This window comes from Ostrea edulis, chromosome 5 (genome assembly GCF_947568905.1).
Source record: "Ostrea edulis chromosome 5, xbOstEdul1.1, whole genome shotgun sequence".
NCBI lineage: Eukaryota > Metazoa > Mollusca > Bivalvia > Ostreida > Ostreidae > Ostrea > Ostrea edulis.
In genome coordinates this window covers 82,081,937-82,106,726 of record NC_079168.1, presented here as the reverse complement: position 1 = coordinate 82,106,726, position 24,790 = coordinate 82,081,937, and the positions used below count along the sequence as shown (strand labels likewise).

Below are 24,790 nucleotides of genomic sequence, written 5' to 3'. Positions count from 1 at the left end.
ACGATATCTTCAAATAAATATATTTTCAATTATTTGAGTTTACGTTAATTTGGCGCTCCACACACATGATAGTCTCAAACAATGATTATGATTCATAATGTGAAAGAATTCGAGATTTAAAAAATTATACAGGGAAAACGCAGAGGTAAAAATGTGTCGAATGAATACGGAGATCTAGTGATCTAGATACAGCAGGACAGCTTCAATAACCGTGGAAGTAAGAAAGATGGTGGCACAAAACGGATACAAGTTTTACATTAGAATATAAATGTATAGGATTGTTTAAAAAGTTACCCAAGAACAATATATTGGGAGGGAGGGGGGTGTTCATCCTCAGGTCTAGGGTTTGTCCACCAATCTCATGAACAAGGGCACAATTTATCAATCGTTTGTTTAAGCATCTTCAAGAAGTATATAGATTCAAGTTTGTTAAAAACATGCTGCAGGAATCTTGTGCAGGATCATGATAGGAGTCTCATCTTTTACATTTGAACATAGAGGGATTTTAATGTTCCTCTCAGACTACTAGTAGTGTCCCCTTATAGTAATAATGATCCCGCGTGTGCTTCTTCTACTCCTTCAAATCTCATGAAAATATCCGGCAATCTGGCAGGGAATTTGATAGCTAGGCATTATTTGAATGCTGGTGTTGGTGGGGTTTTTTCAAAGTGAAGTGAAAAAACTCACTTTATAATGGTATTCTATCAAATTTACGTGGTTATGACAATAGCTTTCATCCAAAGTTTTATACGGTTACAACTGGTGATGTCTCAATATGAGTGAAAAATTCTCCACGGGTCGTAAAACAAACAACCAAACACACCCAAAACTCGGACTCACTCAAGCAGTTTTGTTTATAAATTTTATTTAATTATTCAAATCGTCCTGTGTAAAATTGTATAACAACATCCGTAGAATGACAACCTGTTATAAATACTATCTCTGATCCATTTTACACTCTGAGGAGTACAGTTACCTATACAATTAGGTCTAGTTTTCTGATGCATCTTATGGGGATATGTTCATACCTACATGTCTGAATAAGTCTCACAGTATATTTACACAGAAGACTTTGAATTGCTGAATAATTTATCTTTTTAAAAGAGAAAGTTTTGATATGTTTCACTGTATCAAACCATAACTTTGTCATGAGGAAGCCTGATGAAGACCACGTCTATAATTCCGTCTATAATTACCACAGGAGAGAACACTGTAACATCAATATATAAGACGCTACAAATCTACAATATGCTTTAGGGAATGTTTCTAAAAAATATAACTTTGTAAAACATTTGATTAGTAAACATTTGTTTTCATTAAAACAAAATTTATTACATATATAAAAGAAATTCCCAAAAGAAAATGATTATTCACAGATGAAAAAAAAGTTCTAACAAGGCAGAATAATGACACAACCATCCAATGATCAAATCCTCAATCATAAAAATCACTAATTGTTAAATATGTCACCTTTCTATACAAAAAGACAGCTATCAATGATACATTGTAAAATAGTTACATATTAACATATTGTAGATTTCATGGAATGTACAAAGACATAAAAAGAATTTGGTGTATAATGATTATTTGGACATATGACCATGCAATGAATAAAAATGACTATGTATACTGTTACAGTAATATAAAAACCATTTTGATTGGATGAATATGCTGAAGGACATTATGATTTCCATGATAATGCCTCTGTCAACCAATCAGAATTCTTGTTATGTTGAAGCTATGCTTCCCAATTATTGTAATTCAGTCGTGATTAGCACATTAAGCTGAACACTTCTACTAGTCCTATATTGCTCAACCACAGTCCTGCCCAGCAGCCATTTTCTGTCCGGTCTGTGGTTCAAACCTATAAATCAAACTCCTCTCCTACTCGGTCTGTGCTTCGATTCAAACTTTCATCCTTCACCTGAAAACAGTAGTACCAACAAAGACTTTAATCACAGTTTAAAAAAAAAAAGCATAACATCAGCATCTTGGTTTACTTGTACTTTTAATCATATTTTTCTAACCAGGAAGTTTATAGTAGCAAGTTAACATTCATCAGGGATCATAAAATATAAGATGTGTGAAATAGGGTATAGTAGCTAAAATGATTCGTGAATATAGAATATAGAAAATATGACTGTATGTGTACTTATTTTAGCGTATTTAGAATTAGGCACAGTCAGAACTGGTGCACTATTTGGTGTGATAATGATAAGTGCCATATATTCTTCTATGTAAAACTTATACGGTACCAATTTTGATGCACCAGATGTGCATTTCAACAAATAATGTCTCTTCAGTGATGCTCAAGCCGAAATACTGGAAATCCGAAATAACAATAAACTTGTAAGAACTTTTAAAAAAAACAGAGCGCCAAAGACTGGAGTCAAATTTGTCTATTGGATCAGAGCTATGCATGAGGGAGATAATCCTTAATTTTGAAAAGAACTTCTAAATTTTATCACAGCAATATCTATACATGTGTATATGATATGGATAAAGAGAGAATTGCATATTTTAGAATGCAACCTTAAATTGGCGCTCTTGTTTCACCGTTAAAGCCTATAAATTTTAATCCGGCTGAAATAAGTACACTAACAGTAGCTGAAAAGCGACCTACAGAAAAAACAGATTAATAAGGCATGATGTATACAATATATATGAAATAAGATTAACATACGAGCCTACGTCATTCAAATTCAACACAGATTGAAAAAAAAATAAAGAACAAGGATTCACACAGGACAACAGTGATATAAATAACTCGGGCTGCATTCACATAGCTCATCTCGACAACTGTCATCGATATATGGGGACAAGACTCGCCAAATGAAGACTCAGTAAGAAACACTGGATATATTGTGTGATAAAAAATATCTATTTCTTAAAGAAGATAATCCAACTAGGTATAGCTATGACATCATTACAACTGTAAACATATCACGACATTGCTGTGGTAGTTTGGTAGAGTGCTCTTTGTGCCGAAGACCTGGGCTTGATTCTAGGTAATGTGACAGACCCGGGTCATAGGCATAATAAATATAACAGTAAAACACACTTATAACATACACACTTAAAATGGATTCATGCTAATTGCATAGTGATATTTATTCTACGATGAAGGGAAAATAAAGAAAAATTTATTGGTTATGATGGAGTTTGGTCATAATTCCTGAATTCATCAAGATGAACGTCTCCATATGAGTGAAAAATCCTCGAGTGGGACGTTAAACAATATTCAATCAATCAATCATCGAGATGAGCTGATCAGTACCATGTAAGACTTCACATAATGGATAAAAAATGTTTATGTAAATGATTTAGGAAAAAATAAACATACAAGTTCTTGTAGATACATGTACTTATGAACAATGAATGAAAAACTAGCAAAAACATGGCCTATGAATGCACCAGGAAAATTACCGAGACACGTCTTACGTTAAAAGCCTCATTTTCATATTCGTAGGACTGAAATCAAACAAGGCTCTGGTCAATTGAAGTTCACATGTAAAACTTTTACACAGCATAAATCATTATTCCACTGCTTAATTTGTAAGCCTTTTAAAGCAATCTCTTTCAAGGCTTTTAAAACAAAATATCTCATATAAAAGGCTGTCCTAAATGGACTCATTTTCCAAATGACTTCTTGCAAAAACCAACTGGGCACTAACATTCCCAACAGAGCACATTCAAACTGCTCTGAATCTTGCCCAGAAGGATTTGAAATATTTCCCTCCACTGAATTTGATTTCAGTTTCTGACCTTGAAAACAATCCCCTTACCCGATGCATGCCCTGAGGGGAATCACTATGCTAAAGTGGGGGAAGAGGGAGACCATGCCATGATTTCCTCTGATATAGCACACCCACCCACAAAATTACAAGAGTTGTTAACTAGGTAATAATGCATGAAACATTTTACTCAATGGAGTGACTGGACAAAGGTGTATTGCTAGATTAGAAACATATTATATCTCTATCCATGTATAATCTGATGTTACACGAAGGAAGTGCATCAATCAAGCTCACTAGAACTACCAGGTGCTTGAACATGCAGAGTCAACAATATATTCCATCAATAATGCTCGATATCACTAGCAAACTAGCAAGCTCTTAGAAGTTTAACTCTCAAGATAATGATACTTAATACTGTAATTCACATGCTATTCCAAAGAACATTAATTACACATAAATTTTGTACGCGAAAATTTAGTTCTCCTGTAATTCACATGTTATTCCAAAGAACATTATTTACATATAAATTTTGTACGTGAAAATTTAGTTCTCCTGTAATTCACAGGCTATTCCAAAGAACATTACGGTATTTACACATAAATTTTGTACGCGAAAATTTAGTTCTCCTGTAATTCACATGTTATTCCAAAGAACATTATTTCCACATAAATTTTGTAAGCGAATATTTAGTTCTCCTTCTTTAACATAGAAGACTTTTAAAAGCAATAAAAGTTATGTCCCATGAATATAAAAAATACATCACTGTATCCTTAGGACGAAAATAAGGCCTCGCGAAATAAAGGTGATCTACAGTATCATAAAAAGCTTGCAGCTTTTGAGAATTCAAATTCTTACAATATTGCTGAAAAAGATAAGTATTTAATTCAAAACTCTTTTGAATCAATCTCTTTCTAACCCAAAAAATGTGGTACATTCTGTTTCAGGCAACTAAATTAAACCAAAGCTTAATCCTCTGGTAATACATGAACAACAAATACTGTATGTTGCAACTGTGAAATTCCAAATGATTGACTGCACACAAGTTGGTCATTTGCTATAGACTGAAGAAACGAGTGCTGAAAGATATCTAGCATCTACAGTTGGTAAAAGCAAGATGTTAAGTTTGACCAAAGGTTGTTTCTAAAGAACTAGACAACATCACTCAAGTCTGCAAAAGCAAGATGTTAGTTTGACCAAAGGTTATTTCTATAGAACTACAGATCATCACTCAAGTCTGCAAAAGCAAGATTAGAGAGGCATAACTATGTGTCTCCAGTGGTCATCCACAACTCCAGTTACTGGCCTTCTGCAACACTAAAGGAATTGACTAGTACATGTGTAAATAGGAAGCATGGAAGCGATTAGTGTGCGAAATCACACCATCAAATATGTAACCTCTTTGGTTGGTTCTTTATTTACAGGGGTGTCGTCTTTGTCAGACCCCGCCTCCGAGCCCTGGTCGGCCCGGTTACTCCCAGACTCTTCAGCAGCTTCAGCACCCTTCACCTCCTCTGGTTTACTGGTCACCTGAGGCTCAACAGGCTAATTACAGGAAAAGGGCATGCATTATTCTTGATTACAATTAATACATCTTCCTGTTAGAGGGTTAGTTTAACATCCAAGTACAAAATTCCTTTATTTCTAAATTGAAAATCTGTACCCATTTAAAACCTTCTAAAATCATGTAACATGGTGAACAATCTTAATACATTTAAACAGAGTGAAATATATGATACAGATATGATATAGTTGATACAGCACTACAAAAATGTAAATTAATTACTAATGTATGAAAATATCATTATATTTTATTGAAGTTCAGAAAAATCTCTGTGTACCCTGATGTCATTGTGGACTTATAGAAATGCTAAGGTGCCTGGTTATTGTTTTATAGTGTAAATTTACATGTATTAGGAACATTCATACATCAATCCACAACAAACAAATGTTCCAGGAAACACTCATCCCTTGACAACCACTTAAACAAAGAAACACTGGGGTTGGAAAATTTTACTCAGATGTGTAAATTCTTAAATTTAATGTCCAAATTCTCTAACTTTATGTCCAAATCATCTAACTTAAAAATGTGTAAATTATCTAACTTAATGTGCGAAGTCAAAAACAAAAAAGCTTTAATTCTCTGGGAGGGTACGTGCTTGAAGAAATGAAGTGTTACAGCATGTTCATAACATGAAATGATCCCAGTCAAATAGTGACACATCAGCATCATTGTCTAGGATGTTTTGGATAAAGAATCATCCCATGTAGTCATTTGTTGGAGCCCTGAGGACTCGGTTGAATTTAATACCATTGATTCCGATAATAAAAGATCTAATGGGCACCCTCCCACTCTTAGGTCTTGAATTTCTTATAGCAATGTTCTTCACATGAATTCTTCGGAGTATACTAGTATATTTGCCAACAACAAAAAATTCGAATTAAACTAAACAAGTGAACAGTATACTTTCACAATTTTGTGTTAATTTTCAAACAAAATTCAACACATTTTATTTTTCAAAAAGTATATTTGATGTATTAATTCATTGCTATTCTATCATTTATATCTTCTGATATGGCCATATTAGAGCTTTGCATGGACATTTTGATAAATTCCTGACAGATGACTCCTACAGCTCTTCCCTCTCCATGCAGTACCAATATATACAGTTCTGAGAGCAAATATGGAGGATATAATTTGACAAACTGTCATGCAACACTTAAATTAATCATGCATTCATAATGTTTAAGAAGAATTCGTAACATATCCGAAGACTTTGTAATGTCTATGAAGACTTTGTAATGTCTATGTAATGTCTATGAAGACTTTGTAATGTCTATGAAGACTTTGTAATGTCTATGAAGACTATGTAATGTCTAATGAAGACTTTGTAATGTCTAATGAAGACTATGTAATGTCTAATGAAGACTTTGTAATGTCTATGAAGACTTTGTAATGTCTAATGAAGACGTTGTAATGAAGACTTTGTAATGTCTAATGAAGACGTTGTAATGAAGACTTTGTAATGTCTAATGAAGACTATGTAATGTCTAATGAAGACTTTGTAATGTCTAATGAAGACTATGTAATGTCTAATGAAGACTGTAATGTCTATGAAGACTTTGTAATGTCTATGACACCACTCACCTGGTCCTCCTTCTGTTCCTCAAAGCTGCTCATTCTCCGTGGCGGTCGGTCATGCACTGCAATGGTTTCCGTGGTAGCCGACACAGCGACCGCCTCCTGCCACTTTTCTTCTACGGGTGGTTTCTTCTTTTTCTCTTTGGCTAGTCTCTTTTTCTCCTTCTCTTCTTCCTTTTTCTTCCTCTTCTGTTCTTCTTTCTCACGTTTCTTTCGCTCCTTCTCTTCTTTCTCCCGCTTTTTTCTCTCTTCTTTGCTGAGGAGTTCTGGGGGGTCTAGTGGAGGGGAGGGGAGATTGTGCACACTAGGGGGCTCTTGCTGGTTTGGAGGAGCATCTACTGACCTTTCCTACAAAGCAAAATTGGATTTCATCAGTTGAGGAAGCATTTAATCCAAATTCCAGAACAAAATACTCTGGGTTCTTCTTTTTAAATTTTTACATATTTTTTGATTGATTATAAAACTGATTATAAAATGTTTTGAACTGCTTTTCAGAAGGTATTACCAATTGTGTAAGTTGTATCAGATTATAAAAAGCAGTAGGAATAAGTCACTACTACTATATCCTCCTGTCAAGTTTGAGAAACAATTCACCTCTTTAATGAACGTATTGATTATGTGGTGTCCAGTTGTCAATGAAAATAACTTTTTCCGCATAAGAAAGGTTTTCAAATCAATTTTTAACCTACAGTGTTACACATATCCTGCAAAACGAACATGCATATAATTGCAGCTTTGTTATACAAATTAAGCAGTTAGCATAGGGTTATTTGTTCCTCTATTTGGTTAATAAGTGGTTAGTAATAACTGATGGGAAGATCAGTTTTGCCTCCTCCAAACCTTTTGCAGGTGCCCCATCAAATTTGTTGCAGGTGCCCTGGAGATCAGTGACAATCATATAGGCATGTTTCTTTTAAGTGGTACTGACAACAGTTAGTATATATAGAGTAATGAGTGACTGTGAGGTTAGTGTAGTTCATGAACTGCTGTGAAGATGTGCAGAATAAGGGTGTCATTCTCAAAACCAGACAGGAGATCGATGAGAAAAGTATGTAAACAGTTTGATTTAAGACACTTGATAGTAACTCTATTGCATCTTTTATTCTGCTCCAACAGGATTTTAGCACAATTAAAAACAAATATGAAGCACTTTTGCAAATAATTCACCAAGTAAAAACAATATTTTCACATAAATTTTTTAAGTAGCAAATAATTTATTTAAAGGGAAAGGCAACCCTAACCACATATTTGCTTTTATGAATAAAGTATTACTTACTGATATCGTAAATGACAGTCTTTAACAACAAAAATCCTTGCTTAACGATTAAATCAATACTAATCCATCATATATTTTAAATTACCCGCCGCTAAGAGAGCACCTTTGACGTTACACCATTGGTTCCGGTTTATGTCATCAGCAGCACTGTAAACATGAACAGTTAAGTTTGGAGCCGTATAAATTTGAGCCCGTTCTTTTGCAAGAAGAAATTAAGAAAAGAAGGACGATCAGTAGTCTCGAACTTGTCATTACGCAAATGATGGATTCAGTTTACATAGTTTTTTTCTTTTCAGATGACTTGGTTATTTCAGGAATTTCGTGAATTTTTTTTTTTCACATCTCCCCTTCCCATTAGTGTAATTGACTGCTTGACAGGAAGGCATCAACTTATTTAATTGTAAAATCTACCACATTCACATCTTTGATGATCTTAGAATCTCATCAAAATTGGAAAAGACGATGTGATGCCAAAATTATTGATTTTTGTGGCCTTCAATACAGAAGAGTTCCACATCATGGCAGCCTCTATAGATTGCTGGAATTTTAATTTTTAACATTTTCAAATTAGTACTGAAGCTTATCTAGGCCGTATATCAACAGAATAGTATGACAAATTTTTATCAAATAATTAATGCTATCATTTATCCTGTAAATTTTTTTGGGGTTGCCTTCCCCTTTGAATTGTTTAATTAAGTACATCCTCCACTATAACAAGAAAATTTAACAACATATAAGCTCTGTTAAGTACCACAAGCAAAGTATCCTTCAAAATCCATTACCAGTCATTTCATAGCCATTTACCTTATGTTACCTAACTACATGTATAACATACAATTTAATACAGGTCACCTTTACCATTTCTATGTTCTTTTAGTCAAATTTACAATGTATATTCACATTAACGTGGAATTTTTTTTTATTTTCATGACCAAAAAATCTGATCAAAAATTTTAAAGAAACATTCAAAATATCATATATTATAAATAAAAGTATACATGTAGAGAAAATCTCGTAGAGTAACACATAAGCCAACTAGATCTATGATAGTACAGTGAAACCTGCCTATTCTGACACACACTGGGAGACAATTTTCTTGTCAGAATGCAGTGTCGGAATGAAATGAAAAAAAAAAACAAGGAAAATTTGAAATTAAGAATGAAAATTAAGGGTTGAAATGCCCAGTGACATGGATTAAACATGTGTCGGATTAGACAGTTTTCACTGTAATTTCATGTACATGATGAAGGAATGAATCTTAAACTACAATACTTTTACGTTAAATCAGAGGGGAATGCCAGCATTCTTCTGAAACTAACTCACAATGCCAGCATTAATCTTAAACTATTCACATTATATGACGTTAACGGAAGAGATCAAACTAATCTTCTCAATGATTAATACCAAACACCTGAATATAAGTACAGTGAAACCTGAATATAAGTACAGTGAAACCTGTCAAATCTGACATGCAATGGGAGGCAAATATTGTATCAGAGTACACAGGATGTCAGATAACTGAACAGTGAAAATACATGAAAATAATTCATTGGAATGAAAATTAAGTTGATTAGGAAATCACAGAACATATATATATGTTGGATTAGATAGGTTTCACTGTATATATATTAAGATTGAATTTCGTTAACTTCATCATTTTTGTATATGTTTCAACTTCTTCAACTGGCTAATCACAATGAAAAACATATGTACATAATACTAGTAAAAAGGTAAATTCATATATTTCAATGAACATTCAAATGACATATTCTGGAAAATGAACAATAAAGAGGTGAAAATCACGAGAGAAAAAAATTCAAAGAATTTCACACCCAACAAATGTATACATGCCTCTCTTTTTTTAGTACCAGGATTTCATAAATATGGCACAAACATTTAAGAAAACTGTCAAAGGATAACATTAAGCTATTCATACTAAAAAATTTACCAAAAACATGGGACTATTAATTTCATGCTTTGCTAAACATGGGGCTGATCTATATTTTGGGACTGGACAAGGACTAGAAAGCACTTGACAGAAACATTGAACTGTAAACAGTTGACAAAAACAGGGAACTGAAAAAACATTGAACTGAAAGCACTTCACAAAACATTGAACTGAAGTCACTTTACAAAACATTGAACTGAAGTCACTTTACAAAAACATGAACTGAAGACACTTGACAAAACATGGAACTGATCCATAATTTGGGACTAGACCAGAATTAGAAAAACTTTCAAAAAACATGGAATTGAAAGTACATGGCAAAATAGGGAACTGAACTTACTTGACAAAACAGGGAGCTGACTGATAATTTGAGGACAAAGCCTGATTTAAAAGATTTCACAAAATATGGGACATTGTTTAAAGACTGGGTCAGAATTTAAAAAAATCACTCTACAAAACGTAGAATTAATCCATATCATGGGACTAGGCTATGATTACAAAAAACTTCATAAATCATGGGACTGATTGATAATTTGGTTTTAAGTTGAACACTTTACAAAACAATGTACTGATTGTTTAATTTGGGACTATTCATATTGTATCACAGGAATTCATTAACAGACATTAGTATAACAGAGACAAATGTAAACCCTAAAATAAACAACTGTCACCTAACTCCTACTCTTGGGACTAAACAAAGCAACAATAAATAAATACTCCCTTAATTACAAGAAAATGGTGTGAGACAAATGTCTAAATATAACCATTTTATGAAAATACTCGCACAATCTATCAAAAAATAAATAAATTTTGAAGATATTGAATGTGTAAAAAAATAATCTAAAACTATAATATAACCCAACAAATTTCACGTTCAGTTTGGTCTAAATTTGTCACTCGGAGGCCTATCCTGGGCCTTAGATTCACAAGTCACATAGACAATGATATAGAAATAATACAGACTCTCGTGAAATCCAAAAATTGCCGGAGAGTTGTATGCGTTATCTGCTCATGGCTGACTCAGTAGAACAAGAACAACATAGATACCAGAAATATCAGAATTGCCAAGAAGATCTCTGACAGAATGTGTACAGCTTCCGGACTCTCGGGGCGAGCAATCATAGAACTTAACCTCTTTGCACTCAATGTCCTGGGCAGCATGGAAGGCACCTCCTTCCTCTTGGGATAACGCAATGACTGACTGTCTTCCCGTCTCGCACCAGACTTAAACTTCATCACATCATTCTCTGGCTGATTAGCAGACTTTTCTTCCGTCAAGTTCTCTCCAAGGTCAGAGTTTTTGGAATCGCACAGAGGAGGAAGTTCCCCATAAGTTTCTACATCAGCTGTGTTGAGTTTTTCTTTTTTTCTTCTAATGCAAGCCATGTTATTGTCAGTATTTTTTATATCTCTTGCTACTATGGTATCTACAATTCCACCCATTTTCGAGTCTTTATCATGCAGTTCTTCCACAACCTTTTGTTCTACAGTGTCTTCTGTTGCATTAAACACCTCCGTTGATATAACCGTTTCACCATGGTTACCAATGAATGGTGTGCCAGCATTCTCTTTTTTCCTTCCATTGTCAAAATTTGCTGCTGGATCCATGCTCTGTACAGCAACTTTTCCTGAATCCTGTTCATCTGTTTCTGCTTCTGACACCCTTGACCTCTGAAGTGATCCATCAATGTACACTTTCTTTTTCTTAGGACTTTCCCTGTATTGCCTTACAGAAATGAATTCACTTGGATGTTTCCATAAAGGCCTATTAACATCCCTGAAATATCCATAAGGTTCCCTCGTACCTCCAGAGGATGTGTTTGAGTTACTTTCAATGCCTTCTATACAAACTGCAGCATTGTCCATAGGCCTCTGATAGTCTAAGAAACTTTTAATTGGTACACCAGATGTATGACTTTCACTGATTTCATCAAAATCTGACTTCACCGATTTGTCCTGTTCATTTTCCTGAAGTTGAGGTACACAAGATTTTGCTTCCTGTTTTTCTGTGTCAATGTCACTTTCCTTGGATTCTACAGTCTTTAAATTTTCATTTTGTTTTTCATCCAATTTTACATTTATTTTTCCATCAAATGCATCTCCTTTTCTTCTTTCTTCCATTTTCAGTTGTTTCTTTGGAAATTCACACTTGTCTTTTCTATTGGTGGGACTGGAGAGCCTGGCCTGTTTTCCATCATCCATAATCCGATGTTTTCCCTGCATGTCATCTCCAATGCTTCGACTGTCTCCACTCATCTCAGTATATATCCTGCTAGAAATCTCACTTTCCTTTTTATTTACAGCATTTGTCAAACTTTTCATATTTTCATCTTCGTTGGATTGCTTTTCTAATTCACCAGACCTGAACACAAATCTTTTGGAGTGCGACAACACCCACTCTGCCGTGCTGTTGTAACTGTCCTTTGGTGCCGTCTGCTTCCCATCTTGTCTTTCAGAACAGGACTCCTTGGAACCGGTCAGGAGATTTTTTTTAAGATGAGACAATTCACCCTCTGATGTCTGAGAGGTAGACGTTTTACCTTCAACCAATAGTGGGGATGTGTTGGTTAAGGACTTTTTCGTTTTGGGAGGTATGAAGGTCAAAGGTTTCACAGGTGTGGGCTTTCTGTTCCAATCAGAGAAAGCACTCTGAGAAAAACTACCAGTGCCTGGAGATGAGTTGATGACGCTGGATGATGATGATACAACTGATGTATGGAGAATAGATGAAGTGGTGATGAGCGTTGTATGCCCCGAGTTACTACAGTGTTTGGTAGAAATAGCTATACCCTGGGTTGAAATCTCTGCAGAGGTAGTCTTATCATGAACACAGGGTTTTGTAGCAATGTATGGCTTATCAACAGGTGTACTATGGAAAGCAATAAAAGTTGGAGCTCTCTGAGTTTCTGCTGATTTGCTAATGGTTACATCTTCCGATGAACTGTGAAATGATGAATTTCCTGGACTCTGAACACTAGTGGAAATAACAGAGGATGTGACAACTGCTGAAACAACTGGAACTGGAACACATGTTGGTATATCATTCATATAGAAATCATTAGACTGAACAGATATTCCTGATGGAGTTTGTGTTGTAACAGCAACAGAAGTGGTAACAAGAAGGACCTCTTCTGATGCAGAATTATCATGGCTCTGAATCGTGGAACTGACAAATAAAGTGGATGAACTCGATGGAACAGCACTGGGGACCATTTGGGATTGAGTATCAATGTAAGATATGTGAGCAGAGGATTGAAGAGGGGACGTGAGAGGAACAAATGAGACATACTGGTCTCCTTCTTCCTTAGTGTCAACTCTCAAATTTTGTTCCTTGGAACAGTCCAGTTTGGAACCTGCTTTTCCTTTTTCATTATCAGTGTCTGTAAATGCAGTCACTAATACTGGCCCCCAGGGACTGGGCCCTTCAGAATTGTTTTCACACCACATTTTGATGGAAGTAGTCTCTGAGGTGTTGTGTGACTCTGTGCTCAGGTTTCCACTGTCCTTGAACAAACTTCTGCAAACACTGCTTCCCACCCACATGTCACCTTTTTTCCATGGCTGAAGTGGAGTCAGTTCACCACTGTCCACCTTTCTCTTTTCATCATGTTCAATCTTGCTTTCTCCATCAAGAACCATTTCCCTGTCTCTGTTAGTTCTACTTAAGGGAGGTGTTTGATTCTCATTTGACACATCACTGCTTCCTTGGGACTGGGGTGATATGTGGACCTCTAAGCTAAAGTTTTCTTCATGTTCATGGTCCACCTCTGAGAAATCTTTCTCTCTCTTTGTATCATCAACACCAGTGTCTTTCATGTCCTTCCTTTGCTCTTTCAAGGTCACATCATTTAGAGCTGACCAGTCCTCCATCATAACATTATCAAGTCCTGAAGTCTGTTTTTGGTCTGTGATGGTATCTTTCTCTGTAGGCATTTGAAGACTTTTCCGTAGCAGTGTTCTATGGGATGTGGATTGCTCTGCAGGGTCCATACACTGAAGAAGCCGAGGGGAAGAGTCAGGAGTACAAGAACTAGAAGATCCATCAGAGTCGTGGAAATAACGGGGAAGAGATGGTGTGTTTGGTGAAACTGCAGAATCAGACAATTGTTCATCAGACTGGATGTCATCTACAAAGCTCAAATCAAGTTTCTCAGGTGATTCGCTGGGCTTGTCCTCATCTGAAAATCCATATCTCAATTCATACACCAGGTTATCCTCACTGCAAAAACGGACCTTCTTGCTTTCAAGTGAGGAAATGCCAGCTGAGATTCTGTCTTCGTGGCCTAAAGTCATTGACCTTGCCCTTCGCACACAAGGTTCATGGTCATAGTCCTGTAGAAAATCATTCACCATCACACTTCCCTCCTCTGACGACAGGGACAAGATGGATGCCATGCTCATTGTCAAAGCATCATTTGTGTTTCCTCCTTTATTTACAAGCCTTTCAGCATTTTCTCCAGGTTTTTCTTTAAGAGGTTCAGCATCAACTGAAACTGCTTTTTCAGAGTAAGTATTTAAGATTTTCTTCATGGGTTTTGAAGTTTGTAGTGTAATATCAAATGATACAGCTTTTTCAGGGAAAGTGTTAGAGATTTCTTTGATGGATATTTCTGGATTTCTGGGAGAAGCGTGTTGTTCATGCATGGATTCTCTCTCATTCAGAATGTTGTCTGTGGAGGATGTGGACTTTGGTCCTGCTGCAAAGCCGTAATACTCGAAACTGTCGTGTAGCGCTAGCTCGTCTGGGTTGCCTCCCAGATTGGAGTGGATGATGCTGTCATCTAGCATCTCATTATCTACAACACTGCTGGAGGATTCAGATTTTGGCTTTCTGATGATGTACTTCTCCAACAAAATGGCTTCGTTATTTATGTAGTTACTGGAGTGACTGTGATTTGAGAAGCTCTCATCAGAAAAGGCCGTTTTTTCCCAAGTTTCCTCTCTGGGAGCTACTCTGTAGTTCTTGCTGAGATTTCTCGGACTAGGTGTAAACTGTCTTTGGGATCTACCTCCTGGTTCCAATTCTAATTCCTGGATTACAAATTCTGAATTGTCTTTTCCTGCAGGGACTGGTTTTGTGTCGTGGACAACCTGTGCCTTCTTCCTGCCTCTTCTACCTACTTGCCGGGTAAAGGTTGACCTTGGGTTGACCTTTTTATCCCCCGATTTTGTGGGACTACTACAGTCCTCAGAATCTGACGAGCTGTAGTGATATAAACTTCTATCAAGGGAAGATGTTTTCAGATGGAAAGGATTTCTAGGAGCTGTATCTGACTCTTCAGCTTTATAAATGGAACCATCAAATGAATCAGATTTAGAAGAATGTGTATAGCTTGTGCTTCTTCCATTATTTCTCTTGGCAACATTTGTTTCGAAAGTGTCAGAAAAACCTTCATCTAAGCTGAAATTCAAATCCTTGGCAATCAGATGTCTTTTAATTTCCTGTTTTACTTGGTAAGGTTTCCAGGGAGATGTAGTCACGTAAGACCTAACAGCCACTGGACTGTCTACGCTTGTCTGACTGCTGGTTCTCTTTTTCTGGTACCTCCTCCCATGGGGCAAAGACAGCTTTTGGGGCCAAAGTTCACCGTCACTCCTGCTGTAGTGAGAACTTGTGCTTCTGAGGCTCTCCTCATCAAAAGAAACCTTCTTAGAACTCTCATTTCCTATATGCCAGCATCCTCTTTGTTGCTTTAAATTAGTCTTTGTTAATAATGAGTGGGGACTAAGTGAATCGTTTGACTGATTCTCATTAGTATCCTCTGTTGCCCTGGTTTTCCCTGGGTTAGTATAAGCGTTTGTATATTCTAGGCTATGATAAAGTCTGTGTGTACATACCATGCTGTCATCCAGAGGAGGTTGCTCTTCAGCTTCTTCTTCGAACGATCTTCTCCGACGGTGGTGTTCTAAGTTGTTGTTTTCAATTGGATCCTTCTTCATAACTGCTGCCAGTGGGGTTGGGACCGCATGCATCCTCTCCATCCGGCTCTTCCTGTTGATTGGTTCCTCCTCTTCTTCCTCCTCCTCATCATCAAAAACATCCTCCCTGTCATTTATCTCAGGCTCTGGTACCCTCCTCGTCATTTTCTCCTCGCGGTTGTACTCAGGGATGTGCCTTGGCTCTGGACGTGGTTTGTACATTTCTAGTAAAGAAAAAAAAAACATGGTAATTACTCTACAATCAGAAGAGATCTTCACCATGATCAGAAAATTCACAAACTAAGAGTGTGATTAGGAATTCGAGGAGTATTCTCAAAAAAATCTTACCATCAGCAAGCTCCTTGTTTTTAGTCCTGCCATGGTATGTGGCACGTTTGCTGTGAACACGATCAAAAAATGGAGAGGGACGCTCTACTCCCATCATGGCCTGTTTGGTCTGGAAATGAGTCCTGCCAGAGTAGCGGAACTTGGATCCGAGTTTTAAAAGTCCTCTCTGTGTCCCTGGGGAGTCTGGCTCTCTGTTCCTGTAAATGAATCACAGTCAAACACTTATCTTTTCTGATTAGCTATTTGTAAAAGAGAATTCTTTACAAGATAAGCAGTATGGAATTTGACATACCATTAATTCAATTTCAATTTATTTATTGACATCACCATGTTGGCATACAGTCAAAATAACAAAACAAATGATAGATAACAAATAGAAAAGAAGAGAAGAGAGAAAAAAATTATGACACAATGATTATAGCATGTAAGACATATTCATATTCCTCGGCATAAAGCATCTATCTAAATAGTTACACAAACGTTTGGTAATATCATAATAACATGGGTTAACAATAACATTAAATCCCTGTGTCCTTTCGGCCATTTTGAAAGCAAAACTAAAGCTGTCCCAACTGGACCAATACTCCCCAACCCCACCATAAAAAATTGCTTCATCATATTTGAAATACCACAAAAATCAACCGAATGTCAAATTCTATAATCAAGTCTACAGTCATAGCAATGTTTTTACACCCCATTTAAGAATTTTTCACTTGAGTAGAGATATCACTACCTCCATGTGAAGAGCCAGAAACTTTGACCTACGCATGGCACTTTAGCTTGTAGTGGTGAGGATTCTTTATCATTTCCTATTCTGACCCAGGACCTCTGTTTTCCTAATCATATCTGAAAGACGGCCCCTATGTCAAGTGAAGTACCTGTCACTATCTTAAACAAATTAAGATTGACACAGCACCAGGTTAAAGAATTGAACCTGAGACCTCCCGGTTGTGAAGTGCCTGCCTGCTACTGTGACTGTATAGTCTCAAGTGTGACCATGTTATTGTATAGAAAATATGATCTGGAAATTTTTTACTTTGAGTGACCTTTCATCAACCTTGTCTTGGTTTAAAACACATCCTAAGGTCACCAGTAAACTTAGAGTGTTCATGTTACTTTGCTAAAAGTTGTGGCCTGGATTTGATTTGCATCATCTGAGAGACAAACAGACTGACAGAGAGATAGAGAGGCAAACAGACAGAGAGACAAACAGACTGACAGATAGAGAGACAAACACTGACAGATAGACAGATTGAGACAAACAGACAGAGAGACAAACAGACAGATAGACAGGGTGATTCCTGTGCAAACTTTGTTGGAGAGAAGAATAATAGTACATTTTAGGCAACTCCATTCTATGTACTGTATTATCAAAGTTGTTGACGATTTGGGAGGAGGGGGGGGTTGGGGGGGGGGGGGGGGGAGGTGGGGTGGATGTAAGTTACTTACCGAAAGAATGCATGGTTCTCCACACAAATTTTCCACATGCGTTTAGCATGTTTACTGGACATGAATTTAAAACCTATCAAGCTTTGGAACTCCTCAAACTGCAAAGAGAATTAAATGACTCTAATTCATGATATACACCTCGGTAGTGTTGACAAGTTCTGAACAAGTGATCTTCCGGAGACTTAGGTAATATCTTTACACGAAACATGATATGATACTAATTCTTCTGAGTATGAGACCCACTTACCTCCCCTGTCCTTAGCTTGATGTAGAACTTCTTTCTTCTGTAGGACATTTTTAGAATCTTTGGCCAAACAAATTTGTTGATTTGAAGTTTTTCCCTAAACACAAGGATACCGCTCCAGCACACCCCGAGCTGAATGTCCACACCCTCACCATCCTATAATAGGTCAAAAGAAATACTACAGTACACTCCAAGTATAATGACCCCGATGATAATGAAGAGTCCACTCCAGCACACCCTGAGCTGAATGTCCACACCCTCACCATCCTATAATAGGTCAAAAGAAATACTACAGTACACTCCAAGTATAATGACCCCCATAATAATGAAGAGTCCACTTCAGCACACCCCGAACTGAATGTCCACACCCTCACCATCCTATAACAGGTTAAAAGAAATACTACAGTACACTCCAAGTATAATGACCCCCATGATAATGAAGAGTCCACTTCAGCACACCCTGAGCTGAATGTCCACACCCTCACCATCCTATAACAGGTTAAAAGAAATACTACAGTACACTCCAAGTATAATGACCCTCATGATAATGAAGAGTCCACTCCAGCAATGAACATATCTATAAGTGAATGTAAATGCCCTCACCATCCCAATCAGCACATCATACAGTTCATTCCTCTATATTATGACAAAGTCTTTATTACATACCAAAACAATGAACTACATTGACTAACAGTCTAAATTGCCTTAAATCTGACAGACATTGGTTGATTTCATTCTTTGTCTTTGAAAATCAAATGTTTTGCTAAAGTTAGAAATGATCTGTTTTAGCTGTAGGTATAGCTGTTCAGCAAAGATCAATGTAACATTACCTGCAAACTGAGTATAAAATATGCCACATTTTGTGTGGGTTTTCATATTTGTTGTAAAATAACATGTAGAAAAACGTGGGTTTTATTTACATATTTTTGATCTAATATGGTCCATATAAATTTACCATCACAGCTTGAAGTAAAATATGTGAAATGGCAGAAATATATTAAACATTAGTTATTTTAGGGAAAAAATGGGCATTTTGGTATCCAATTGTAAAAATCTCAAATTCTCATTTTTCAAAAAACAAATGAAGAATCAGGTACAGAAACAATTTTTACTTTACTGGTCAAAAAGATGTGAGGAGGGTCAGAAATCAGGAAAACTCACATTAAACATATTTTTCATATAAAGAAAACTTTAATATGGAAAATTATATATTTTTAGAATCCCTAGAATTAAGAAAAACTCTTATGCAGATTTCGAATTAGTGCACATGACCTTCAAATTGAAAGAGGAAGATATGAATTTACAAAACGCAATACTGGCCAGAAGATTCCTTTAGAAAGAAACAAAAGAATATGTGAATTATGTAACCTAAGTTGTGTAGATGATGAATTTCATTTCCTCACTGATTGTCCATTCTATGTAGAAGAGAGAAATATGTTTTTTCATGATATATACAAGTTCAACAAAATTTTTATTTATTTAACAAATAAGGACAAATTTAGTTGGTTGATGATTAATGATGACAAACCAGTAATTGTCAAATTGAGTGAATATTTAGAGCAAACTTTCAGAAAAAGAAGTGATGCTTTAAAACTGCAAAAATCATTATAGTTTATTATTCATATGTTGGTATAATACTGATACTGTCCATTTACTTGTGTATACACCTGATTCGCAATTCATATATGCATGTACTCCCCCACATGCTACATCCACATTTAGTTTGTAGTTCATGTAATCTGTAGTTAATGTTGTAAACTTTTTTTTTTGAAATTTCCTTCTTTATAAGCTGTCTTGTTATGCCTTCTGGGCCCAAAATTGAAATAAATTTATCTATATAGAGTGCATATATGAAAATAGTTTTGCCCATGATTTCTATTTTAATTCATGAGGAAGGTATAAAACATCTATACAAAGGCAGAACATCATTTTTCATTCCCAATATTTCATTAAACAAATTACTGACTTTCATAGAAATCATTATTATACAGTTTATAGGGTCAAAATGACATTCCAGTTTTTAACATAAAAAAACTGTACCTTTGCATCACTGAGATCAACTCCATACATTGCAAGTTTCTTGGAATTATCTAGGAAATGTAACTCAGCCTCCTCTGGTGTTTGACCTCTGGAAATAAATGGAAAATAAAATTGCTGATTGAAACATACACATATGCTGCATCCTCATGTATATCTTTATAAATGTAGTAATGCCCTGTTCACTGTTTAGGATATTCGTGGTACCTGTGAGTTTTGTGAAGCTCGACAATTTTTCTCAGCAGCTCCCTGTCTTGATGAGGAGCAAACCTCATTTTTCTGATGTATTCTGTACCAGGACCAAACTCATCAATGTCAAAATCTCCAAGCTCTGATTGGACGGTGTATGACCCCAGTAGTGCATAGGTGACAGCTGAGCAGGGGAGCCTTAAACACAAAATTAAGACATCAAATACATTTAAAATTCCTTCTACCCTTCCCTCTAATTTACATACACCTTCCTCTAATTTACATACATCTCCCTCTAATTTACATACTCCTCCCTCTAATTTACATACTCCTCCCTCTAATTTACATACAATGTAAAATTTGTCTTAAATGAAATATAAGTGCAACTTTAGAAATTCAGTTGGTTATAACACATGCTATAGCACACAAAAGGCACTTATTAATATCACAATGTATGTTATTATACCTCAGTATGAGAATTCTATGCAACGAGTAATCTGATTGGTCTAGACGGTCACATGCCAGGGAAGACAAAACTTCATATCTCCCTCTCAAACATCATATCTCCCTATCATATTTACCGCTTGGGCAGCCTCGTGCATTTTCCATAAAGAACAAGGTACGGTTGTATACATAAAAAGGCCCAAAAAATTTCTCTGTATAAAATGTGTCTGGAATTAACCTTAATCAGCGTTTTAAGAAAGGAAAATAAATGCCAGGTATACTATGTCAACAAAAATCAGAATGATAGTCCTAAATGGATAGCATTATGACATCATGAATAAGACATTTCCCGCCTTTTTCTCAAAATAAGCCTGAAAACTGTCAAATGTCATACAAATTATTGCTCAGGAAAAGATGTGCGCATTTGTCGAGCAAAATGAAAATGATAGATATTGTGTATTATTTTGAGATGAAAAACATGCTTCAATGTGAATTTGCTCGACGCATGCGCTGTGTGTTTTCTAAAAGGAAAACCACCTGAATTTGTGGATATTTTCATTGAAAATGGTATTTTTGCAATTTTATGCCAACTTCAAGCTTTCGTCATATGACACAAACCATTTTGCTGATCAAACTGAGTGAATTTGGGGTTTGCTAAACTATTCCTTAATTGAATGCCAGGATTTGAGCTCCAAGTGAAATCATCAATATTTTGGGCCAGATGAGGGTAGAAACTGTACCTACTTCTTTAACGTCAAAGACGACGAAATGTACTGTGACGTCACAATAAGTCCGAGTCATTCTACTTCCATAATTCGTAAGGCACAAAATATGCGGGTCTCTGATACACAGTTAAATCGCCTGGTTTGGGTTGATACAAAAACAAGCAAGTAAATCAGCATTCAAGGAGAATGGTAAAACAAAAACTGGTTATCATATCACTGTATTTCGCTGTTTGTACCTTCTAATTCGTTGAGGCGCGGTGTTACCGTTAGGGCAATCTCAGCTACATACATGTACAATGTATAGATGAGCGGACTCCAATCTCAAATGCAATTTTGTGGTCTTGCTTTGTTTCAGTATAATAAACAATTTATTGCATGAATGTTCGGGAGATATGAAGATTTATTCACCCAAGGAAAATCATATATATGATTTTTCTTGGGTGAATATAAATCTTCATATCTCCCTCACTATCATGCAATAAATGTATATTCCCTCTACAATATGTATAAACACACATTCCTCGTTTATTGGTTTGGTAAAAATCTGTTCTTAAATTTAAGCATATCTTTTTTTTTTCTTTTTTGATAAGTTTATAATTTTTCCTACTTTGTCCAATTTGGGCTCTGAATTAGAAATGAAACATATACAGTGCTCCCTCGATATATCGCCAACTTAATTATGTTCAAGACGAATTTGGGCAATAAAGCTTCACATTATTGATGTTTTGCTAGCATTGTTTTGATATCATAATCTATGTCTTAATGCTATTGTAATTTCCTTTTACTATTTTTATAACATGCTGTATCATTTTTATTGTGTACTGCAGCACTTTAGAGTGGTTATCTATACTCATATAAGGTGCTATATAAATAAATATTATTATTATTAAAGGGACTGGTTCACGATTTTTGAGAAAAATATTTTTCATTTTTTATGTTAAACATTAAAAATATAACTCATTTAATGTTGACAGTCAAAATTTTGACTTTCTGAATGCAAGAATAAAAGCAATATTTTAGCCTTAAATCTGTGTTATGTAAACAAAGACTCGAGTCTTTTAATGTATACAAACAAACCAGTGAAACAATAATTTTGTAATATAAAGCATCTTAATTATGCAGAGTCACAGATTTTAACTTTTAGATTACACATTTTACCCAAAGAATGGTTGAAATGTGAAAGATATGATAAACTTTGATCAATATCCATTTCTTTTGAAAATTTCGTAAACAATAATACCACAATCTTTGTTTACAAAACAAATAATAAACTCCCTAAAATGAGCTTCTGTGATAATGTATAACCTTAATTTTTATGTGAAATCTTTTAAACATATTAAACAGTAGATTTTGACCATTTAAAGTGAAAAACAAAATTTTGGGGAAAATCGTGAACCCAGTCCCTTTAAAGTGGGGGTGGCAATATAATGAATTCACCATTACGGACAATTTACTGAGCAGTCGAAAGAAATTCAATACCATAAAGTTAGTTGGACTCCATTCTGAATAAACAAGATTGCATATAGATTACATGTAAAGATTTCGAATTTTGACTCCTACATCTACATAACAGAATTTATAGAATCATCAGGACCTGGAAATTGTCTCTTACTTTTCATTGACAATATCATTTCTTATCTGCAAACAGAGCTGGTATCTACAAAGTAAAGAAACCATCATGAATTAAAAAAGAATTGAAATAAAACTCTAAAACATTTCATACACCACCCATACCAAGTATTAATAGTATGCAATTAATCACATGTTCATACCTTGTCAGATCCTCATGCAGGGTCTGGGGATCTGGGGGGTAAAACTTCAGCTCAAACTTAAATTCCCAAGCCAGGCCTAAAAATGTATGCATATTATATAAACTTTAATTCCCAAGCCAGGCCTACAAATATATGTACATTATATAAACTTAAACTCACAACTCAATGAATATATTCATATTATATATCAGGCCAAGAAAATATATGTTGGTTTCCACTTTCACCTCAAAATTTTTAAGGGTCGGTAGGTAGGTAGTATTTTTGTTTTGGTTGATTTTATAGGTTGGATTATTTTGTTCTTGGCGTGTAAGATAATGGTTACTATTTTTATATAACGTTTGAAATTTTGGTGTGAGAATGGGAAAAAATGTGTTAGGGTTGACAGAAATTTTAGGTTCGGTCGGAAAAGTGGAAACCAACATACTTTTTTTGGTCTAAAATCTGCATGATACCGGTACTTATACAAAATGTTGTTAAGACAGTGGAACAATCAAACACAGTCAGTCTGAGAAAAGCCAGTCCCTGTTATTTCACCGTGTTAGCTACTAATGCAGTGAAATAGTGGTGTCTGGCTGTATAGTCACAGTGAGTACAGGATCTGAATACACACCTTGATAAAGTGCTGTTTCTTATATGAAAAAAATCCATGCTTTGATAATCCTTTACAATGCATGCATATCTGTTAATTCCCCCTTTTTTTTGGTCTAGTCTAGATAATCAAACCAATGGTAAACTTAAAGGCAGAGATTGAGTCAAATCAGGGGCAGTAACTGTCTAACTGAAGGATATATAATTATATATATACCTTTCATCTGCTTGGATATCTTCTTCTCCACATTTAACCATTCCTACAAAAAACACAGATAAAAAGAATCCTTGTATTCAAGCATGTTAGAGAGAAACACGTCTACAAGTGAAGCTTTCTTTGAATTTCTATCAAAACATAGTAACTTGGACATTAAAAAATAAGAATTTTCAATCGAAGAAATAACAAAGAATTGAGTAGATTGCAGACCTATAAAAATCTTATTAAATACCATTAACTCCATATTACCAATACATGCCTACTTTTGCCTCTGAATAATTCATAAAGACAGGCTAACAGAAAGTAAGTTTTGCCTTCAGAATATGACTTCTGAAAACCTCCTTAGTCATGTTCTAGTATGTGTCTAAGGACCTTAGTCATGTTCTAGTATGTGTCTGAGGACCTCAAGTTTCCTCTTCCATGTCAGTGATCTTGGTGTGTGACATATTTACAATGTTAATAGGCTTAGCAGACTTATCATTTGGAATTACGCCACCCCATTGATAGAGAAAACCCGATTACTGGGGTCTCTTCTCCAATGTATCAATAATGTTTATTCAAGGGACCTTACTCTACATCCTTGCCTATGTGCTTGGTGTCTAAACTCTTTATGTTGATATTGTGTCAGTATCAACATTTCAAAATCATACACCATTGCGGGGAAAACGTTATTTATTCAGATGAATTATTCTCTTTTTTTCAATAGGACTAATAAGGAGCACCTTTCATTCATCTGTCAATGCCCAATGTAAACAAAT

General features: G+C 35.5%; 1 protein-coding gene across 1 annotated transcript in view; it reads right to left on the bottom strand.

The window, feature by feature from the left end:
• Nucleotides 1-843: 843 nt before the first annotated feature.
• Nucleotides 844-24,790, bottom strand: part of LOC125649846 (uncharacterized) — a 35,914-nt gene continuing 11,967 nt past the window's right edge. The window contains exons 4-16 of the mRNA XM_056166180.1: nt 24,033-24,075; nt 23,228-23,303; nt 23,068-23,112; nt 20,305-20,484; nt 20,101-20,188; nt 18,064-18,216; nt 17,817-17,914; nt 16,368-16,564; nt 11,131-16,243; nt 7,574-7,580; nt 6,883-7,224; nt 5,133-5,279; nt 844-1,924 (exon numbers count right to left, since the gene is read on the bottom strand). Of these exons, the coding sequence (XP_056022155.1) occupies nt 1,865-1,924; nt 5,133-5,279; nt 6,883-7,224; nt 7,574-7,580; nt 11,131-16,243; nt 16,368-16,564; nt 17,817-17,914; nt 18,064-18,216; nt 20,101-20,188; nt 20,305-20,484; nt 23,068-23,112; nt 23,228-23,303; nt 24,033-24,075 (6,549 nt within the window). The 3' untranslated portion in view covers nt 844-1,864. The remainder of the gene's footprint in view (nt 1,925-5,132; nt 5,280-6,882; nt 7,225-7,573; nt 7,581-11,130; nt 16,244-16,367; nt 16,565-17,816; nt 17,915-18,063; nt 18,217-20,100; nt 20,189-20,304; nt 20,485-23,067; nt 23,113-23,227; nt 23,304-24,032; nt 24,076-24,790) is intronic.